This window comes from Tenebrio molitor, chromosome 8, assembly GCF_963966145.1.
Source record: "Tenebrio molitor chromosome 8, icTenMoli1.1, whole genome shotgun sequence".
Classification (NCBI taxonomy): Eukaryota; Metazoa; Arthropoda; class Insecta; order Coleoptera; family Tenebrionidae; genus Tenebrio; species Tenebrio molitor.
Genome location: NC_091053.1, coordinates 4015697 through 4039399, shown reverse-complemented (window position 1 = coordinate 4039399; position 23703 = coordinate 4015697). Strand labels below are relative to the sequence as shown.

At 40.5% G+C, this 23703-nt stretch overlaps 1 protein-coding gene across 4 annotated transcripts in view; it reads right to left on the bottom strand.

Annotated features, from left to right (window-relative positions):
• Positions 1 to 86: 86 nt before the first annotated feature.
• Positions 87 to 23703, bottom strand: part of LOC138137565 (adenomatous polyposis coli homolog) — a 29048-nt gene continuing 5431 nt past the window's right edge. For 2 of the 4 annotated variants that reach the window (XM_069057023.1, XM_069057024.1), the window contains exons 3-15: positions 11783 to 11869; positions 7162 to 7392; positions 6664 to 7105; positions 6493 to 6611; positions 5981 to 6169; positions 4712 to 5928; positions 4475 to 4661; positions 4027 to 4130; positions 3640 to 3972; positions 3529 to 3587; positions 2927 to 3477; positions 1571 to 2876; positions 87 to 1512 (exon numbers count right to left, since the gene is read on the bottom strand). In XM_069057023.1, coding sequence (XP_068913124.1) covers positions 458 to 1512; positions 1571 to 2876; positions 2927 to 3477; positions 3529 to 3587; positions 3640 to 3972; positions 4027 to 4130; positions 4475 to 4661; positions 4712 to 5928; positions 5981 to 6169; positions 6493 to 6611; positions 6664 to 7105; positions 7162 to 7392; positions 11783 to 11869 — 5880 coding nt within the window. In that variant the 3' untranslated portion in view covers positions 87 to 457. Of the gene's footprint in view, positions 1513 to 1570; positions 2877 to 2926; positions 3478 to 3528; positions 3588 to 3639; positions 3973 to 4026; positions 4131 to 4474; positions 4662 to 4711; positions 5929 to 5980; positions 6170 to 6492; positions 6612 to 6663; positions 7106 to 7161; positions 7393 to 10963; positions 10991 to 11782; positions 11870 to 21441; positions 21680 to 23703 lie in introns of those variants that run through there. The other 2 variants (XM_069057025.1, XM_069057026.1) reach the window with 2 other exon arrangements.

Sequence of the window (23703 nt, the reverse complement as noted above, 5' to 3'; positions counted from 1 at the left end):
AATATGACATTTTGTGTGTACCGAGTAATTTTACTATTTTTTGTCGTGTAGAATTTGCGGTTCTTAGGTAAGAGTAATCACAGCAGAACATTAAAGCAATATATTCACAAATTATGGATTGTTACAATTGGTATGACAAGACGAAAGCACGATTTTAAATACATTTTGATGAACTTGTCACAACTCCATCAAAAACACTTAAAATGGCCTCTAAGAGCTTGTGTCCTTCATTCATGATTATTACAAATATTAAAAAACTACTCGTGAATATAATTTTTGTAAAGTAATAACATGATTTTTATATACATGTATGTTTTCAGCTAAAATTGCTATTAATATCACCAAAAATTAATCACTAAATAAACAATATACAGTCTTTACATAAATATAAATGCTTATTATACTTACAAAGTCAGACTAGAAACATATTTTATGGCTTAAGTAAGAAAGAAAACGTTTAATCAGCTGCTGCCGCGTCGATAATTTGCTGCACTCTGACGCCATCTTCCGTGTCATCCATGACAATGAACGACCCTAACCTCGACACCCTCTTCCCGTCATCCTTATCCTTGGTCTTGTTCCGCATCGTCACTCCGTTCTTATTGTCGAAGGTGTTGCTCCTCGTCAGTCCCGTCGTCTCCGTCCCTTCACTTTGAATCCACACCCTGGTGTCTTTCTTCGCCGGCTGCTTGTTCTTGCTCTCTTCGATTTTCTTCCACAGACTCGCTATCTTACTGGTAACTTGTTTCTTTGTGCTCGTTCCGTTCGAATTCAGACTCGTGTTGCTCCCGCTGCGCTGTCCCGGCATCGGTATGGTTGCCCTCTTCGCCGGGGCACCTTTCAGGCTCTGGTTCGAGCCCGAGTTCGGCATCCTCCTGTTGGTGCTGTCCGCGCTGGTCGACCTCCCGTACGTCGTCTTCACCGTCCTGGTCGTCCTGTCGGAGCTCGCCGAGTTGAAGCTCCGCGCTGGGATCCTCGACGGCGCTTTGGCGCTCCCCGGTGTCGGTATCCTGCTCTTGGGCTCCTCCTTGGTGAACGTGCCTTGACGCTCCAGCTTGGGCTTGGAGGCCGTCCTGGCGGGGCTGGTTTTCGGCGAACTGGACTTGGTCCCGTATCCGCTCGAGGTTCGACTCTGCGGCGTGGGCGGCTTGGTCGCTGGGGGCGGTTTGGTCGCTTGTTTCACGGACTTTATCGACGACGTCACGTTCCTGACTAGATTCGAGGTCATGTTTCTGATCGGTGTTTTCGCCGCTTTCGGTGCTATTTTGCTCGTCGTTTTCGAATACAGAGGTTTCCGACGGCCTCTTATCGCTTTACCTTGAGGCTCTTCCTCCGCGGGCTTTTCTTCGGCAGGTTTGTCCAGCGGTTTCACGATCTTTGGTTTTGCCGACTTGTCTTCTTCCTGGCTGGCTTGCGCCGGACAGTCTTCGGCTGGAGGCGGAGGTTCTATCACGGGGACGTTCTTCTTCAGACCCCAACTTTTGTGATACGTTCGATAGTTGACTGAATTGGCTACAAGCGAAAAAAAAAATGTTTTTCTTCGGCCCGATCAACCCCACATTTTACAAACCTGAATTTTGTTCGGAATCGTCGTCGTTCGACACAAGACTCAGCGTTTCACACTCCAACAACTCGTCCGTCGTCGTCTTCGTTTCCCTCAAACTCTTCAACACCAAATTGGCCTCTCTCTGGACCATCAAATGGAGATCCGTCTCGGGAGAAGCTGACAACTCCGGCGAAAAACTCGCTTCGTTCAGAGTCTGCGTCTTGAACCTGTCCTTGTTCTCCAACCTCTTCTGCATAAAGTTCCTCCTGATGCTCAACTTCGTCCTCGACGGACTCCCCGATGGAGTGCTCTGCGGACTGTCCGGAACTTTCGGGGGACTCCCCTCGATCACCGGCTGTTGCAACAAATTGGTCACCGCTTCTTCCACAACCCTGGTCTCGAACCTGGACCTGTCATTCTGCCTCTTCTCCCTAGGCGTCATCTTGGTACCCTTGACGCTGTACGTTTGACTGTCCGCGACCGACTGATAATTCTCGCTGCTCGAACAATCCACAGTTTTGAAATCTTCAGAACTCGATTGTTTGTCTTCTTCTTCTCTCATTACCATCTCGGCCGCCACGGTGTAAGTCTTGTACCGGTCCCTGGCCAAATTTCGCCGCTGCTTCGACGTCATCGGCTTGGCTATGCTCTTGCTCTTCTTCGGGGAGACTTCGGGGCTGCTCGACCCGACATCGGACTGGATCGGAGTGGCGCTGTTGGCGTCGGAGAACTCGGTAACATCCTCCTCGGTCGGTAAAACGTGAGTGTAGCAATCTTCGAACATTTCCGTCTCGCTGGCGATCGCCTCTGTGGGGACGTCCGCCAACGAGTTGCACAAATCCGTGATCTCGTTGAACAACGAGGGCGGATTCATGTTCTCCAGGTCGGTCAGGCTGTTCAAATTCGAACAATTGGCGAACAACGTCGTAACCTTGGACGTCAAGAGCGAGTTGTTCCTGTTGACGGCGCCGTTAATCACGAAATCCGTCTTGACTTCGGCGTTCTCGCTGGGCAAGCTCGCCACGCTGGTGATGCTGCTCTCCATATCCAGGACTTCCCCCAAGGCGGACGGGGGGTTCACCTGGTCCAAATTCGACAAACTGTTGTTCTCCAGACTTTCGAGGCTCGAGCCGTTGTTGAGCGAGTTGCTCAACGCCCGCCTCACCATCAAACCCTTCGGAAGCGACCGTCTCCGCGAAGGCGTCACTTTGGGGCTCTTCGTGGGGTCAGAATTGACGGACTCCAAGAGAGACGGGGGCTGCACCTTGTCCAGCTCCAAAGACGCCACGCTGGAGATACTGTGCGACATCTCAGCTTCATTTTTGAACACCTGAAACACGAAAACTAAAATGTCGCTTCCAACACGCTACCCGAAATTACCGTCGCCATCCTGGTCGCTTCGATGGCGATCAGCGTCGACTCCGTCATCGTGCTCGTGTTGATCGACGAGAAATCGTTCGACTGTTGTTCGGTCTCTTTGGGTTTGTCTTCGCCGGTCTCTGGCACCGACGAGTCGTTGCTGTCGAATGTGATCACGTTGGGAGCGCTCCCCGAGATGCTAGGAAATGTCACTTCGTTCGGGGAAGTGTCTTCGTTCCAGGTGTTGTCTTTGTATTTGTCGTCGCCGTTGCTCTGGAGGTGTGACGCTTGCGAGACCAGTTCGGCCGTGAAGCGGTCCAAAGACTCGATCATCGCGTCCGGATCGAGCATTCGATTGTCGACGAGGTTGCTCTCCTCGCAGCTGCGCTCCAGGAGGCGGTCGCGTTCGTCCTTCAAGCTGAAGCTGACGCACGCTTCGGGGCTCAGGTAGGAGTACTCTTCGGGGCTGGTCTCTGCAGCAACTTTTACGTCCATTTCGTCAGACGTTTCGGGAGTCAGCGCCGTTTCTTCAGGAGTGTTGTGCTCTTGAGAGTTGTTCAAGTTGACCGATGCTACAATTAGCAAAATTTTAATTGCGATTTGAAAAAACCATTACCACTAACCTTGCTCGACCTCGCTTCTAGACGATTCGCTGGAAAATTCTAGCCCCGGTAAACTGCACCTGCAACGACATGTCGTAAACAACCATTCCATGACGTAGTGTCGTAACTCACTCCACGTCCGACAAGACCAGGTCGACTGCATTGCTCGGAACGATTGGAGACGGTTCGTCCAGCTCGGTGTCAATATTTTGTACTTTGCAGGTTTCACTTGACCCCTCACCTCGTCTCGTTTTACCGTTAATCCTGATCGGGGTGCTAGTCTGGATGGTGCGACGTGGCAAACCGATCGACAGACGACCGATATTTGATTTGGAGTATTTTCGCGTCGACGAGTCGGTGTCGCAAGTGTCTGGATGGTTCGTGCTCGACGAAGGTATAGGCCGCGGCAAACTTCGCGGAAGGGGTATCCCGCTGGTTTTGTTCGGAATCTTCGACGACACATCTCTACGACGACTTTTAAGTGGAAACACAACACAAAGCATCAGAAACAACACTCACCTCCAGTTTTCCGTCGTATTTTCCTCGACGATTTCCTGGAGATGAGATTTCTTCTCGTTTTCCACGTCTTGCTTTTCGGTATCCTCTTCAACGTCTTTGCTTTGCTAAAATTAAACACCAACGCTTAAAATGTCACTTGACAGAATCCATTTTTATTTTGACAGTTGAGATGTCTGAAACACTCTTTGTTTTTCATGGCCAACTAGCGTCCAAAAATTAGTTGACGGGTGACGGCATTTCACGTTTTTCCACAACATTCACTACGATCGATTAAAATTGCAGTCGCATTTTTCACAAACGGAAATTGCAAAACTTGCGATTCATCCTGACAGTTCTGTCATTTTAACAAATCGCACTCCGATAATTTTCAAATTTACTGTAGTGTAGTTGGCCATGACTCGCCGGACTGTTACAGTTGACAGATCAAGAATACGATCACAAAACTAACCTCACTTTCTGACGTAAAATGTATGGAAATATCATCCATGTCGATCTCATCGATGTCGCCTTCGAACATGGTGATGTTGGAAGAGGCCAGATTGGGGTGTTTGAAATTGGGGGGCGGCAAACTCTTCGCGGAGAGAATCGACGAATGTGCCACTTCTTTGCGAGCCACCAACCCGCTCGCGAGCAAGCTGAAACGTGAGATTTTAATGAATTTTTCCCGACAATTCGCGTCGCAAACCTCGAATCATCTTGTACCAATCTGTGGTCGACTCCAATCGACGATTGGTTGTCGGAGTCTGACACGTCCTCGATGGAACAATGATCTTTTTCGTCCGAATAGACGCTGATTTCTTTCAGTTTCAGTTCGGCCGTTTTGCACTTGTCGTTGTCCATCGAGCTCGACGAGCCCGAATCGAGATCGAACTTGACTGGCGACTGCAGCCCCGAATCCAAACACACGTTGAAGCTTCTGCTGTCCGAATCGGCGGAGATGTTTCTCGCGGTTTTACTTTTGACGAAAAACTTCTTGTTCAGGTCGTTGCTCGCCTCGTAGGGTAAACTGAGATTCTTCGCGTCGTAGCTGGTCGAAGGCTCCCCCATCGTGAGGCTGCTGAAATCCGTCTCGTAGTCGCTGTATTTGAACTCGGGACTGTTGTCGTTGGATTGTCGCGGGTGCTTCTTCGATCTGGGCACGAAGTCGTGCTTGTCGTCTCTGGAGACCTTCACCGGGGAGTCCTTTTCAATGTTCTCGTACGTCTCGGACAGCGTCTGGTCCAGGTCCTGGAGGAGGGCTTTTTGTTTCCTGGCCCCGAGCGTGGGCAAAACTGGGAGGTCCATCGCCAAAGCTGTGGAATCCATCACTGGAAGCACCGTCTGCGAGGGTCGCGCGCTCAGGAGATTCTTCAAGGCGGCGCTCGACCCCATCGCAATCATCTTGTGCTTGGAATGGTTAAGGCTGCGGAGCATCGCGGGCGCCCCCATCTGCCACAGTGCCTCCTGGTCGACGGCGCACTTCGCCGAGAGGTTCCACAACGTGCCGCAGGCGTTGCTCACTATCGTCAAACTGGGCGACTTCAGCTGGTCCAACAGCACTTGCAGACAATTGTGCCGCCGCAACACCTCCCTGTAGTCGTCCCTCACGGCGATCTGGCTCGAGATGTTCCTCAAGATCCCGCCGGAGTTTTCGATGATCGCCAGCGACTTCGACGGAGTCTTGTACGTCAACATGTCCACCAGGAAGCCGAGCGCCCCCTCCACCGAACAGATTTCGGACTTGTTTTCGGTGCAGTGCGCCGACAGATTCCACAACGCCGACAGAATGGACTTGAGCGTGTTCTCCTTGTTGTCCATCATCGCCGACTTCATCAGACCGGTGACGCTGCCCACCTCGCGCAGTATCTCCTTGCTGGTCGAGTCGGCCCTCCACGACAGGTTGCGCAGCACGCTGGCGGTCACCTACGATCGTCATTTGGTTAATCGACGGTGGTGACGGGAGTCGCTCGAATACCTGACGCAGCTCGTCACTGGGACTTTGCAATTGTACAACGAGTGCTCTCATGAATTCCCTAAACGAACACAGTAAAGCTTTGTTGCCACTGTCGCCGAAAGTGAGGTTGGTGAGGGCCATACAAGCATATCTACGCATTAGGATGCAGTGCTGTTCGTCTGCTGTGCTTCCGTGATTTACATGTTCCGCCTACAAGAGTGGAGAAGAAAGACAGAATGAACACCAGACGAGGTGGCGCAACATCGGAAGAAAACAAATTAGGAAGATTAACACCGGGTTATTATGTATACATTTTTTTGACATCGTAGTTGGCTGGAATCATTGAAGAAACTGGTTTAAAAACAATTTCAATTATGACAAATTACGTTTTCAATGACGAAGCCTGGTTTTATCTATCAAAGTATTTATAATAACCCTGTTTTTGTGCATGTAATCCCTTGTTACGCCACTGAAATCCGTGGATCAAAAAAATACAAAACAAATCCACCCGGCTTATTACTCGTCCAAATTACCTCGACGAGATTGGCAATTGTGTAGATCCCTCCGAGTGTGCAGATCGCTTGTCTGTGCAATTCGTCGAACGAAAGCTTCATCAGATGCGCCACCGTCTGCACCGGATGTCTGTCATCATCTGTAAAAAACCGCAATCGATCAATCGCTTCGCGCTCCACCTCCTCGCTCACCTTCCGACGCCGACGACGTAACTTCCAATTCGAACTCCTTGTTGTTCCTCAGCGCTTCGGTGTACGCCCTGGCGTGTTCCAACAGTTTGAACACCCTCACCTCCCTCTTCCTCAGCTTCTCGTCGGGTTGCGAATGCACGAGATTGTGCAAAGCCGACGCCGCCTTCCTCCTGGCGTCGGGTTCGCGGTCCGACTGCACCATCTGGACGAGCAGCGGGATGCACCCGGACTGCCTCATGGCGAGACAACTCTCGGGGTTGGTGCTCAACGCCAGGAGGGTTTCCCCCATGTCGGCGTGCTCTTGGCCGCTCAGCATCGCCAACAGACTGTACACCATGTCCACCTTGGCCTCGAGCTGTTGGGAGGAGCGGCGCGACAAGCTGGGACTCCCCAGAAGGGCCCCGCCGGAGCTCGACGCGAAACTCATCACGCTGGTTAGTTCCTGCGGGACAAAGAGAGTCAAATCGGGGGCGACATGCGGGAGATGGGGTCCTGTACCGCATGGTTTGTGTGTGCGGGGGCGGAAGATCGATTCGAGATGGGTTCGGAGTTCCACATTGTCCGCTCGACGGGCCAAGTGCCGTGGTAGAGCATCGAAATGCCGTGGTCTCGATGGGTGATGGGTTCGCTGCTGACGGACATGTGGGTGCTGGTGCATCGGGCCCCGTTGCATTCGTCTTCGCTGCAGGTGGTGTCCCCGTCGGCGCTGCTCGTGGCACCACCGTCGCACTGAAACAACAGAAATCTACTTATACAATGCAACATATTAAGCTCGCTGTAACACTCGAGAGGGTCAACTGATTGTTACGTAAAGTGTTTTGTAACACGGACACTGTAATTGGAGGCATTATCATCAAATTTAATGATATCTAGAAGGAGTAATGGGTCAATTTGTGGACGAGCCATTTAGAATCTCGAACTCGAACAACCTACAAAATGTCCCTTGACAATTAAGCAATATTAACAACTGCACTAATAGTTATTTCGAAATTTGAAATAATATTTATTACTGTACTCTTCATTTAATGGAAATAATGGTTTGTTTTTTGGATTAGGAAAATACAGTGTCTCAAAATTTGTGGAATATAGGTTAAATCAGAGGCAATTAAGTTTCCCTTAATGTCAATTTTCCATTGACAAAAATATTAATTTCTTCGAAATGCTGCAAATGGTAGAGTAAATATGTAATTGCAAACCGGATTCTAATCCTTCAAAAATTGTTTTCCACTAGACTATAAAAAAATAAATCGTCAAAATATTTTCCAATAATCAAAATAAATAAAAAGTGATCTAGCATTAGTTAACGGCACCAGCTGACTTGTTGCACATATTTTGGGCCACCTGTATAAAAGAGGCAATCTTAAAAGGAAATTAACGCAACTCTTGGAATGAGCGGGACGATATTGCAATATTTTTTTAATAATAATAACAATGACATTGTCACTAGTGTTTAAATGTACCGGGTGTATCAGAAATAGGTGCAATAATTTTAAGTGGTAATAAAACTTGTCAAGCACAACCAATATGTTAAGTAATCTTTTGGGGAAAGTGCTCTGAAGCGTTGTAAAAATCATCGAAAAGTTTCCAGAAATTGACTTGCACGCCCGTGGAAGTATTATTGTGTCTACTAAAAAGAATGAATCCACAAAAAACTAACGTAAGTAAAAGTGAAAACATTTTGATTCATTTACTATTTACACACTTTATTAGAAAACCAAATAAAAATAATTTTAAATTCTTGATAGCTCCAAATAAAAAATAGTCCAACGATTCTTACAATAAACGTTCAAAATGCCCCTGGATAAGTCCTGCCCAAACATTTACAGAAAATTGTTGAAAACTGGTAGGAGTGTTTAAAATTATTTAAAAAGTTTGGTTGAGCGTTCTTTGATCCTCAACATTGCTCCAAATATCTTGCTTCATTTTTGCAACACGATCAGAACATTGTCCACCACGATCTTGTGTTGGGCTTTATAAAATCCATGGTCTCGAAGACGCTGAACTACTCTCACAATTGTACGAATGTTGGGTATTCGACGATTAGGAAACTGCTCTTGATAAATGTGTCGGGCTTGCACTGCGTTTGTCAATTCATTATTTTTGTAAAATGTGCCATTTTGAGTATTACAGTTATTATTGCTTCCGCAAATTAACACAACTCAACGATGGCATTTTATTTTATCGCTTTTTTTCAGTTGCAATTAAGAAAAAACAATGGAAAGCGATTAGGAGGAACCTTACAACTTTTTACTTCTCACTGCTTAGTTTCGTTGTTTTATTCACGGTCAATTTTTTTTTAATGAAATGAAATAGTTATTTGTGTATCAAGGCCACAAGTGCATCTTTTTCGTTCGAGTTTGGGTTTTCTAGCCGAGGCGCAGCCGAGGCTTGAAAACAGGCGAGGACAAAAGGCACTTTTTGGCAGAGGTGCGCAATACATTTTTGTGGCGACCGCACGAGCTACAAAGCAAAAGACATCATTGGAAAAATTACAAATTTATTTTTTATCTAAGTACATACTTCTTTCAAATAGATAAATTTATTCATACATAATAATGGTTTTTTTATAGTATTTTTTATCAGCTTGCCAACAAACGAGAAATTTACTGTTTACAATGCAATTATTTACATAATTTATGGTAACAGGACAATTATTGCGATTATCATCTGCGATGTCCGGCGGCGTTTATTCACAACTTTCGCTGTTGTATTAGACATTTCTTCATCACTTTCGCTGTTGCTATCGATTATATGAACGTTCACTTTCTTATTATCCACCAAATAAGCAGCAGAAATAAACGATACAACACTATCTCGAGCAAATAAAATACTTTGGTCAAATGTAACCGTCAAATATTCATTTGTTTTCAGTCGGTTTACTCGGTTTTATCGATTTGGTTGTTAACTTACTAAACATACCAACTGATTTCGCCACGGTCAGCGTCCTAAAAAGTGCGTACGAAAAAGAGTAATTTTTCGTCCGCTTGGGAGTACGTAAAATTACCTTTTTCATTATTAAGGATGCCTAACAAGTTTATTTTAATAAATATGTACAGAGATCTTACTTAACAATTATGTTATATTTAACAAGTTCTGTACCAGTTAAAATTATTGTACCTATTTTTCATACACCCTGTATTTGTTGCCAACCAGACTGTGGTTTTTTTCTCCCTTTTCTTTTTTATTGACATACGCATACATAACCTAGTAAGGATCATACCTTTATTTATTCCGATAAATAACAAATTGAAGTTTTCGGTTCACTTTGTATGATTTCCCCAACGCTTGCAACGGTTTCTGAAATACGTATTGGCGGTTCCACCCTTCAGCCCTACACTTCCGGTTTCACGCAATATTTGATAGCTAACGAAGCTACGCCATAAGTCAACGGAAACAAAAGCATGCAGCAGGCGATCACTTAACCACAATTTTTTTTTGAACACATGTTACATTTTAGTGATCCCGATTCGTTGAGGTGGAATAAGAGATAACGTTTCCATATGTTTTATCAGCAAAGATCGACACGAATTCGTTTTCAAAAGGCTAGTTTGAATTGCTAATTGCTCTTCATTCAGTCACACTCATGCTTCCACACGTTTTCAATTGGGTTCAAATCAGGAAACTGAGAGGGTCAAAATATCTATTCTCTTCTTTCTGAAGCAATTTTTAACAATTCAGATGTACGCTTTATAGAATTCTGATTGTTTTGTTGAAACTGAAACGCAGTAGCTTTTACTTTCTATTTTTCAACTGTATTTCAACATTCAACACGTGACCCATTTGAAGAAGCTTCATTGCTGCATGATGTGTTCCATTACCTCTCGCCTCATCACTTCCTATTGTGTCTCACGTATCGGTTGGAAGAAAATGCACGTCCCTGAACAAGCCTGGATTTTACAATCGCCGCTTTACGGAAACCAGAAACTGGCTTTACTCACTACAGCCTCAGACGAACACGATTTGTTGAAAATATAAGTCACATTGCGTTCTGAAACTTTCCTTAAGAACTGATAAAAAGCTACTCGAATGACCCCAATTTATGGGAGGTATGGAGCGGAATGGAAAACATCTAAATAAATTCTAGTAGCATTGCAGCAAAAATCTTAAATTTTTGGTGAACGGGGACCATAACGATTATTTATGACAAGTAAAGTTGCATCCTCTGCCTTCGGATTCATATTTCTTCAAAATTGTTTGATTGTTACTTTAAAATAGTTTAATTCAACACATATAAAAAATAGAACGAAAGTAAGAAAACACAACCTTCAATATTATATCAGTTGTTATGATATCCACTCACTGGATGACCCATTTGGTTTCCGTCCTCATTTTATTCGAAGTTGCTATGATAGTTATTACCCGATGGTTCTAATTCCTCCACTCTCCTCTGATCACAATGTCCCACAAATACCGAGTGTTCATTTAAATTTCCGGTCAAAGTTGGCGTTGAAGAGTCGATTGTGAACGCACTACGGATTACGGATCACGGATCAGCTTACCGTTGTTTGTGTTTTTACACGAGTGGTGGGTTCACAATCGATTCTTCAACGCCAACTTTAACCGGAAATTTAAATGAACACCCGATACATTAAACACATCAAAAACACCCTTGATTGTAATTAATTCAAGCCATCATATTCCGGTTCTATTTCTGTTTCTGAGTCCTCGGCAGTCGCAAACAATTTCTTCAAGATAAATATTTATGGAGAAAATCATAATCACATTTAACACTGGGATAACTAAATTTTCATCACTGCCGTTACGATCCCTCACTTCCCACCCCTGCATAATAATTCAATAAAATCCCGAAACTTCCGCAGAATTTAAAACGCCAGGGAAAAATAACGCACCTTTCAAAAAAGAAAATTATTGGATACTGTGACTTCAAAACGTAATGTATTTATAGTCACCGAAATAAGATTGAATGTATCTATTAAAAATGTCAAGCGTGGTGTTTGTTGTTCGCCGCTTTATCTGTCACTGTCAACAATGATTAAAAAACCATCGTACATTTCTCGACAAACTTCAAGGAAAAAACTGTTGTCAGCCAACAACAAAAAACCACTTCTTTTCCTCAAACAAACGAGTCAAGAAAACTCGACAACAATAAATAACTCACGTTCGTTGATGAGCCGCCATTGTGCTGTCTTCCCGTCAGCAGGGGTTCCATTTTACAGGAAGAACTTCTGAATCTCACTTCGTCATTCTGAAACAGTACCTGCGATTAGAAAAAATAAACATACACGCCGCGTGTGAAACTTGATCCCCCCGATAAGTATTTGTTGACCTGGCCGCACTTCAACCAAACAAAAACCGCGTAAAAATCGCCGTAACACAAGATACAAGGATAAAACAAATAAAACATGGACATATGGTGGTGGTGCTATTTTCGTTATCTCCAGAAGAATACACAAAGCTGAAACGGCTTCCGTTATAGATAGATCATCATTAAGAACATTTGGCGGCGCACTAACTAACGAAAACGTTATTTCGGATGATGGGAACGGATTATTATTTTTAAATGCCGGCCGGTGAGCGTCGAATTTTATTAATTTTAGAAAAACACAACGGAACACACCGAAAATAAATAATTACGAGCGTGAGACGGAGCAGATGTTGGCGGTTGGACGGCTGATTGGGTAATTTATCTCATTGGGAACGATGACATAAGCCCATGAACTGACATTTTTTCAAAAAAAGAATTCTTCTAGCGTGACCCGCTTTGGTAAGATGGGAGACAGTTTTTAATTGTTACTGGTGCGACTCTTAGTGATAGAATTTCCAAGAAGATTGTTTTAATTATACAGGATGTCTCAGCTAAGACTTTCGAGCCTAATATCTCGGTTATTTGCCAACGGATTTTTATGAAATTTAAAATGCAGATATTTTAGACCTTTATCGAAAATTATGCGCGATTATTATTAGATTGTTAAACATTAAAAAATAGGGGTCTACACAAACAATTAAGTAAAACACTTGTCTGATTCAACGAAAAGATTAGATTTTGTTGTTAAAAATTTAATGTAAAATTTGAAGGTATTTGAGCAGTTACCTTTTGAAACAATTGATGATTAATTGCCAAGCAACATTTTGTACACTTTATTAGAAACGTCAAATTGTGAAAATGTGAATATACTCTAAAAATATAGTGCAGCGCAAATACGCAAATACGAAGTAATTCATGGGGAAATCGTATTTTATTAAGGTTCTTGGCCACTGTTTTTTGGTAACAATTCATAACAACGATCAACATATGTAATGCCATTTTCGATGCAAATTTGCTCGACAAGGTTTCTTCATTTTCTATAATTCCACACATTATTGTTATCATCAAATATGAAGTGATCAAAAAGAAAACAAAACAGAGCAGGCGTTGCAAATTATCGGTCATGTCGTAGCGGAATCCTATGTAAATAAGCGTTCAATGCATGGGCGTAGACAATTTGTGGTCTCAAACGCTACTTTATGAATTTTAGACGATGGAATTATTAATAACTGCGCACATAAAACGCTACTTTATAATAAATCATACCTCACGAATTTTAGACGTTGGAATTATAATTGTGCATTTTGTTATTATTTACTAATGATGAAGAAAATTTATAAAACAAACACTAGCAACATTTTACATTTGTAAGAATGGGTAATTTACCAGCTTCATTGCCAAACGTGACGCCACTGGTAAGCAGATTTTACGCTCAAATGTCAAAGAAACGTCAATTTTAAAGCAACTGTTGTGCTGTTGTTAACCTACAAAACAACTTTTCGATTTCGGCCAAGTTTACAGACGTTTCAGATTTTTTTTTCGTGCACAAAGCAATATTCAGCAGTCCCAAAACAGCAGGGAACAATTTTATTTTCAGAAAACGGTTTAATTTATCCAAAAACCGTATAAAGGTTTTCGACCACATTTTCCCTGAAATTCTTGGGAGACCATTCCCTAACACCCTGTATAGGGCGACCAAATATTTTCAGAACAACTCAACGGAACTCTTTTAATTAAATGTTAACACGTTACCTTTTTGGACCTTATTTATTTTTATTATTGGAAAAGATTTCAACGATTCGCTTGTTGTATGTTAATAGAATAACAATTTTGAATTCATTTCCGTCAAGAGCTTCATCAGAACGACGCGACGGTCATAACATCGAAGGTCTTGTATTATTTTCGCCAAGAGTAAATTCTTCCAGATTTTTTTATTGTGCTAAAATATGCAGTAAAAATTAAAATATATTGATGAAATGCACATTGGCGGGTAGACGATGCAACTTTATTTGTGATAAAGCTACAGGAACTCCGCTCGATACTTCCAATAAATTGGGGTCATTCGAAGCAACTTTTATCAATTCCTAAGAAAAGTTTCACGACAGAATGTGAATTACTTGTGAATACAAAATAAACCACTACAATATTGCGTCTATTTTCATCACAACATATTCGTCTGTGACTGTTGTGAATAAAGCAGTTTTTAGTTTTTGTGGAGGGAGCGATTCTAAATTCAGGGATGTTTAGTGACGTGGATTTTTTTGCAGCCAATACTTGAGACACAATGGGAAGGTATGTATGGGGGGAAAAGATAATGAAACACATCATGTAATAATGAAGCTTCTTCAAATGGAAATCACAGGTTGAATGTTAAATACAGAAACCTGCAAAAACAAAAAAAGGGAAGTAAAGCTAGGTACTGGGTTTCAGTATCAACAAAACGATTTGAATTCTAAAAAACGTACATCTAAACTGTTAAAAATTGCTTCAGAAAGAAAAGAATAGATACTTTGGCCCTCCTCAGTTTTCTGATTTGAACCCAATTGAAAAGGTGTGGAAGCATGTTTGTGATAGGTCCATTATTGTGAAGTCGTTTATGGCTATCTATTAAAGCACTCGTGGTTTAATAGATCTCTAAAAACATTTTTACCAATATTTCAGTGTATTATTGTCATTTACACCGAAAAACTTCCAATATTAACTTTAAAACTCTACTTTCTAACATCTGTTGCAGATGTAGTAGTTGCATCCGTTACCTTGAATTACCAATTAATACAAAATTCCCTATAATTTGAAAATTTCATTTCTCGTTTTCTACACCTGGGACTCGTGCCTTATAAATCCTAATAAAACTTGTTCTTTAATATACTATTATCTTTTATTGACAACTTTGTAGGAATAAAAATCGAGTCAAAGGTTCGTTGAGTTTGTCTGTACTATACAGGCGGTCCAAAATATGCGAGCAAGCCAACGCTATACACTGTCAATTAATGGTAAAGGATCATGAGAAAAATATTTTAAAAAATCCATCTCATTTAGATTCAAAAGTATAAAGGTTTACGAGTTACACTTTTAACTTTTATTTTGATTATTCAACAAGATTTTCACAATTTGGTTTTTGTAGACTGTTAACTAATGTTAGAAGATCACAATGACATTTAAAAAAAATCCATTTCCTTTGGTTTCAAAGCTATAAAGGCTCTTTACACCTTCGACCTCATTTATCTTGATTATTGGAAAATATTTTGACAATTTTTTTTTATAGGCTATCTAGTGGAACAATTTTAAAGGATTAGAATCCGGTTTGCAATTACACATTTACTTTCTCATTTGTAACATTTCCATGAAATACATTTGTCTCTATTTTCCCTTAATTGCCTTTGACTTCGTCTGTAAATTAGTTCAACGTAAATTAATTGAGATGAAAATTACTTCCAATGTGAGTCAGCGTGATTGTAAAAAAAATCTGGCAATATCGTTCTTCTCATTTTGCCTTTCGAATTTTAAGTTCTTCGTCGCAATTCACATTTATAATTTCTATTCTTATTTGTGATTTTATTCGAGTTTTATGGTTCTGCATTCTTTATTATACATTAAAATGTTGTTAAACAATGAGATTGCGGACATGCATCTGGTGTTGAAAGAATGTATAGAAACAATGCTACCGCTCCTGCTGGAGTTTATGGTGAGAGAAACCCGTTAAGAAGACGTCCAAGCTGTGATGTTTTTAAAAGACTAAACTGAGGAATAACGCATGCAACGACGACGCAATCTGTCGAGATGGAGGTCGTCCAAGAACTTCAAGGACACCTCAATTAGAACATGATGTTTTGTTCGATGCCTCCCTAGAAAGTGAGTCTGTATCCGTAGTTATCAGTGGATCAAGGTTTTTTTTTTAGTTCACTTTCGCTCATCGTTTTTCGCTCACTGGTTTTCATTCACTCGTACATTTTTCCAATTCTTTTTAGGCAACATTTGGTACCTCGCGGCATTTGCTTCTTCCAGGACATCATCAGGAACACATAACACTTCCATTTCCATAATTTCCACAAACGTGCACACAACCATTTTACTGGCATTACAGAACTTTGTTTATTTTGTCTTTTATTATTTTTTTTCACAGCAACAGATCCGTCCAAAAATATGATTTATTTTTATTCATGCAATTCGCGTGAACGAAAGCTTTGCCTTCCTCACGCTTACTGTAAATAACTATTGCATTATTGGGATAAATCCTGTGTGTTACCAACAACAGATTTTTTCCACATTTTCCTTAGGTTTTTTTTAAATTTCAACTTAGCAGTGTACTGTTGAATTGTTGCGCGAATTTTGGGACACTCTGTATTCATGTTCATCTTCTCTTATCTTCATTTATTTGAGTTTACTTAATAAAATGAATTATGTACAATAAGTAGTTGTACACTCGACCTTGACTGTCCTTTAAAATTCACCAAAAGTCTAAGAAAAGTCCTGCCGGAAGGTTAATTTACACCAACAAATTTTTTACACTTCAATGTCCTCCTACTGTCAGGATGAAAGAAATTTTCAATAGATTACAAGACTAGTCAGGATGTATTAATAGAAATTGCCCAACACATGCTGCCAAACTGTCTAAACCGCAACTTTCACTAAACCAGCCAAATTCAATAAGTTAAACGAAGACACTTCCAACAAACCGACAAAATTAACAACGACCGCTCGTAACACTTACTCGACCCACAAACCAAATTAATAATGGACAAAGTTTTACCGGGACGTTCCTGTCCAAATTAAAAAAATACTTCCTGAAACTTCCGGTTTGGCGAACATCGTTTACGTTTGATTTGGCAAATTCTACACCGATCGATGTTTATTAACGTCATAAACAAGAAACTCCTGTCCGTATTTATGCTACCTTCGAGAATATGCGGCTTGGAGCACGTGTTCCACAATAAAAATAAAGAGTTGCCTGATATGGAGTCGACCCCAGGACTATCGATTTGATGGGGGGTGAAGGTCAAAGTCGTGCAGTTGGTACGTAAGACCTTCCGTGTACGAAATAATTTAATATAAATGGGCTTTTAACCCGGAGACACAAAAAAAAAGGTAAAAGAGAGATGAGCGGTACGGTCTCGGATTAGCTGGAATGTCAGTTAAGAGAAAATTAAATTAACCTGGTAAGTAGTAATGACAGGTGATTAAAAAAAAAACTGGATGGTAACGCGGCTAATGGAAAGCGTATTGATAGAAATTGTGAGGGAAAACTCGGCACAGAAGTTATTACGGAAAATGGCTTCCAAGGGTGTTTTAAAACGAAATTACCTTCCAAAGCTTTCGTGAAATGTTTAAGGGTAGTTATAAATGAAATGGTCAAATGTGTCGTTTTCATTTTATTTAGCTGAATTTCGAGTGTTTCATGCATATTAAAATGCATTCAGGTTGTTTTCGCATTATGGAAATTTTGCATTTAATTTGGTAGTAAAGCTGTCTGTCTGTCTGTTGAATTATTTTTCTAAGTTTGAGGTTATAAATCGCGTCAATGTTTAGTGCAATGTTGTCAGTTTTACTAGTTTGCAACAGAAGAACACTCACGACAGTGCGGGAAATTCAGCAACATGTTGATAGGTTCGCATGTCAGGCATTTTAGTGACGGAAATCAGTGTCCAACGTAAAAAAAATCATTACCTCCAATTATGCCAAAACAACGTGAACGGTGCTTAAAGTCCCTTCAAAAATCAAAAAACCACCACCTGTTGCTTTAAGTTGGTAAAATTTAAAAAACACTAGGTAGTAATTTCTTCACACTATGTTGGTAAATGGTAACTATAAATTATGACATTTATTTAATTCAAAATAAAATTCAATTGCTTTGAATTACGTTCAAATTGTTTTATTATTGCTCAACGAGTTTCAGTTATTTATTAATTCTTATTATTTTCACTTAAACATGTCCAGAAAAATAAGACACTTAATAAACACTTATGCCCGGTTGCACAAAGCTATTGTTAATTAATGATTAACTAACGGTCCATCAACTTTGACGGTTTGTTAAAAAAAATCGGGTTGCACAAAACTAGTTAATGGTCCGTTAATCGTTCATTTCATAATTGGCCATTAATTAGAGGTGAATGTGGCAACGCTGAAAAATAGTCGGTAAGTTAGGTACGCTGCTAGTTGATGTAGGGTTGACGTTAACATTTATCATAAAGAACATGGAGACGAAGCGCAGAAATTTTACGCAGCGGGAAAAGGAAACGCTTCTTTCTGTGGTGGCAAAGTGAGTACTTATTCGGAATCCCTATTGAAGTATTCCTGCTTGTTATTATTGCTTTCATCTGTTATGAATGTGATACCATGACATAACCTAAAATCTTTATTCCTCCTGTTCCAATCCTTGAGTCCTCTTTTATTATCTATTTCAGATATAAACATATAGTGGAAGATAAATGCACGAAGGCATTTATGGTCCAAAAGAAAAATTCCGTGTGGGAAGAAATTGCCACCAATTTTAACGCGTGCGCGGAAACGGGATCGAGAAGCAGCAAACAATTGCGGGTTTTATACGAAAATATAAAAAGGGAAACAAAAAAAAACTGTGGCGGAGCAGCATGTAAGAGTAGAATCAGTGCAATCGCGAAAAAATAATAATTAACTATTTTTGTTTAATTTATATAATGTAGCATGAACAATATGAAGCAAAATTGTTGGAGCGAGAAGCAAAACATGCCGCGAGTTCTGATAAGGTACACACCAAATTTTTTTGGTTTTTCTTTTGACTTTCATAAATAACGTCAATGTCCAGTGCATTGTTGTCAGTTTTACTAGTTTGCAATAGAAGAATATTCAGCACATCGCAGGAAATTCAGCAACATGTCAGGCACTTTAGTGACGGAAATCAAACAGTGTGTCCAACGTTAAAAAAAATCATAGCATCCCATTATCCCAAAACAACATAAACTGTGTTTATTCGATCATCAAATAATTCTGCGCCAGACAATCAACTGTCTAGTTAGCAGTGCCAGTCGTTGTCCCATCCTGTTAGAAGTATCCTTTACTAATCTTGTCAGCTGAAATTGATTTATGAACGGCTATAGTGTCAGATTCCTGTATCTTTCACCATTAATCGTTACGTGAAAAAATATGATCCCAATTAACTTTCTACTGGATAAAGCACACCACACACCTATTTTGATGGGACGCAAAGGTGTTTACATCACGTTGCGTGGCACCCCACATTAGACCTCTTCGGTAATTTACATATCCTGTCAAGTGCAACCACGCCTCATCGGTGAAAAAACTTAAATTAAGTTGGTGTTTTGAAAAAATCGACACGCAACATGTGTAGGTGGCAATACCTCATGTAGTTTACGTGGTTGCAAATTTAAATCGTTTTTGACAATAACGAAACAAGTATATCAACGGACAAATTTATTTTCTTCGAAAGATGTCTCAAAGATTTCTTTGGATTTCCTCCAATCGATGTTTCACATCTCTGATCACGCCTGCCCTTACGGTCCCTGCTGAATACTGCCAGATGCTCTAAATAGAGCTACACTGTGGTCAAGTGTAAAAAACGTTTTACAAAATGGACATGTTTGCAAAATGTCCTTGCAAGCAAGATTTTGCATTCTTAATTCTCCGTTTTCAATACTTTTTTGTTTAATGATAAATTAAACTGAAGGGGTCAAAAAAGTGACGTCTGTCAGATAAAATCGAAAAAACTGTCTGGTAACACTAAGACATGCGTTATAAATCCAAAGAAAACTCTGATGACATTTTTTGTAGACATACTGCATTTCGAGGTGCCAAAGCGCATAATGAAAATGGCAAAATGCCATCTCGAAAATTAATTCAGTAATTAGATGTTAGTTGTGAAAATGGCAAATGTCGAGAGAAAGGTTTTAATGAGTCTCAAAAAAAAAAAAAAAAATACAGGGTCGGGCGTTGTATACGCGAACGCGAGAAATCGCGACTTCTAATTAAATAAAATTGTCGAAATTGGGTATTGGTAAGGTACATTTAACAATTTTTTGATAATTTTTCACTTAAAAAAAAGACGAAAAAAGTAAATTTTACCAAAAAGTCAAATTTTGATTTTTTTACTAACCTATCCAGATTGACTTCCTATAATTATTTACGAAACCAGCGGAAAAAACACCAATTAGATTTTGAATTAAATGCAATTTAAACTTTGAAAATAATTTTTATTTAGGACCTGCTAAGTACTTGTGCTGTTGTAAATTTAGGTGACAATGGGAATTGTCAATTTTATGGCAAAGCTGTAAATAAGAGGCTCAAAACGATCGGTTAGTAGTAAATGATCCTTTTGTTGGCAAATTATACCATTTGGAGCACAGAATTTTGTTTCTCTAACTGGCTACATTCTCAATCTGACTAGGGACACCGAGAATCCTTGAATTGCATGAATTACACAATTACAATTAAAAAAAAAAACTAAAAATACGAACAAGATCGTTACCTCTGACATTAAACCAGATAAAATATCAACTACCTCACAAAATTCCGTTCTTTTTCTGCCTCCGTGCTCCACCCAAGACCTATCACATCTGACATTAACTTGCCCCCTCTAAAATCTCAACCATCACCACACAAACAGCTTTACCCTTTTAGATCATTACATAAAAACATAATTTTCGTCCCGGTTATTACCGTTCCGACTTTAACGACTTCCTCTCGAACCGTCCAACATCTTTATAAATACCTCTTTAATAAAAATCGCACGCAACAATGGTACAATGTACTTCGGCGACAATGCTAATCGTCGCCGTGGATGACTAACACATCCGCAAATAGGCCGCTTAGCCCTCTAAACATAGCCGTCACATCCCGGCTTAGGAATTATCGCTCCGACACGAGGGTTGTTTCGACTCCCTTGCCCTCAAAATCCCTTCTGCACCGCGGTTAACCTTTTAACACCGAACGCTACGAGTTTGATGCCGAATTAGGTCGTAAAAAACAACAAGCTTTGAAAACGAAAGCCGACAATTTTGTGGTGAGTTCGCGGTACAGAACGCAACACTTTTCTTTGGGTTTCTGATTAACATATAATGGGTGAGCCAACGGGGAAAAAGTGATGGAATTGAGACGGCGATGGCGGTAGAAAGCACCAGATAAAAAATTGTTTTGATATATTGTGGGACATCTGTCCACGCAAAACCCACACTGGAGCCTTCGAGATGAGTTTATAATTAAACCTCGAGGTCACAGGTACACCAGGATCTAGGTTTTTAAAAATAATTTCGAAAAAAAAAAGAATTAATCAGGATTACCTAATTGTCCTTTTTGGATAATTTTCGAGTGTACTTTGCGTCGTGTTTATACCGTCTTGGGGAACCGGATGGTCGTAATAAAAATCATCTGTACTGTGCTCTTCACATAATCAATAAACAACTTAGCAGTTTCTGGAGTCTGATGAAAACAAAGTCAAACATTTCCGAAAAAAACAAAAATAAAATCGGGACAGTTTTGTTGGTGTTTTAGCTTTGAACAATTTGTGAAACTGGGAAACTCACCCTTGCACTGTGCACTCTGCAACTACACCGTCACTTTCGCAACTGCCGACGCACCCTCCGACTCACCCTCTCGAAAAGTGAAATTGTCTCGTTGTATTTCCACCGATTCGCATTTAGAAACGGCGACGGTCTGGCACATAAAATTAGTTCGCGCGAACCCGCGCTGGTCTATCTACGACGGCGATTCCGACGAGTCTAGGACGTGGTGCAATGCAGGAGCGAGGAGAGAGTGCGCCGCCGCCGCCGCCGATCAACAATCTGAGCCTGTCGGCAAGATTGTCGGAAAGAGGCCGAAAACTGCATCCGGAAGAGATCGATACGCGATGGTCGATGCACTCCTCGAGGGGGCCCCGATCGCCTCCGCGTTCGGGAGTAATTGGGCGAGTGCTTGACGAGCGAAAGGGAGCCAGGTCGGTCCTTGGAAGCGGAAAAGGTACGGAGGAAACGATGAGGGGAGGCGAAAATGTTCGTCGTGTAGGGGGTTGAAGACGAAGAGTTAACACCTGCTAAATAGATAAATCTACAAAAAAATATTGGAAGGATGTGAAGACAAGATTTGGTGACGACTATGAAGAATCATGCGTGAAGTATACTTGGAATTATAGGGCCAAATTGCAAGAAAAAAACTTCGGTGATTGTGGTATAAAAATTGATCCATTCTTGGATATTACCTCAAGAGAAGCAAGAGTTACCAGAGATTCGAAAAGAAGAAGATAATCCTGAAAGTTTTCAGCGGAAATTGCTTCAACAACGAAGCCAGAAATTGTAAAATTAACTTCTTTAAGGCCGAAATTAATGACATTGGACTGGAAGAATACAGTGTCCCAGAAATGCGCGGCAAAATTTTAACCACGAGCTACTAAGCGTCATGTAGAACTCGGAAAAAAATATTTAAAAAATTCTGTCAAAAAATAAAATGACATTTAATTTTTGAGCTACAATTTTTTTTAATTGCTTTTAGTTTTGTACGTTGTCCCACAACCTCGTAGGTAAAATTTCGGCACATTGTATATCATATTTTATAAAATGTACGCCAATGCGAAGTAACCTCTAGGAAATATGCTTTATTAAAACAAGGAAACCGCAAAAGCTACGACTGCAACTTCTGTCACAACCAGAGAAAATAACGAAAATACAACCAAAAAAATTGTACTTTTAATATTTACAACGAAAAATATTTGTGAATTTGAATGTTATTGGTAGAAAAAAAGGTATTGCACTCTCTCATGGACCGTGACCTTGGAAATATCTGCGCGAAGGCAGCGATAAACCAGTGACAAATCTGTAAATGAAAAGTGAAAACGTTTAATAAATATCAACACAAGTATGATGTGTCTAAACTTTTGAAGTTAAGAGCAATAATACAATAATACTACAATATTGACACAGAACATAAAACACAAAAAAGTCAAAATGTGGAGGCAAGATGCCGGTAATTATGTTGATAAGCACTGCACTATTACTTGATAGTATTATCCGTAATAGTGTATGTACTCCGGCAAAATTGCCGTGCCGCCGGGTGGAGGTGGGATACGAAAATAATAAAGTAATAACAGTAAATAAATTAGTAAGTAGCCATAAAAGAAAGTACCCGCTCGTTGCAGATAAGGGATTGAACAGCCGAAACCGAAAGTTTTACGTTTTTTACCCACCCATCCCATCAGCATCAGAAAAACAACCGGCGTGTTAAGCAGATGGACCGCATTACATCCTTAAAAAAAATGAGTTTCGAAATTACGTCTTGCGTAATTTCTGATATAAAATCGGAGACATTGCAAAACACCTAGAGTTAGAGAATAGTATTATTAAATTTCTTGAAATTATATTTGTGATTACTTTTCTTTATTTGGGATATTTTCAATGATCTGGAGTGCTATGATCACCATGGCAACCCAATTGTTTTGTTTAAATAAATTATTAGAAAATTTGGGCTACTTCCATGTGTTTTTGTCGGTTAATTTACGTGTTTAAAAGGTTTAATTTGACAATACGAGATACTAATTCAAAATGCTGTTCAAATTTTGGCAATTTTTCATAACGTAATTTTTTTTCTAAAAAATTACTTTTCTTTTTTTTTCATTAAAATTTTATTTGCTGTGTTTAATGTTTTGTTTGTCGGATATTCTTTGGCAAAGAATAACTTAAATAACACTTATCAATACAACATGATATCAAACATTTTTTCTAAGACAATGAATTACTTAATTATATTAATAAAAGTCAAAGTGAGTCGTTTTTTGTGCCGGTCAGTGTATGTCTATG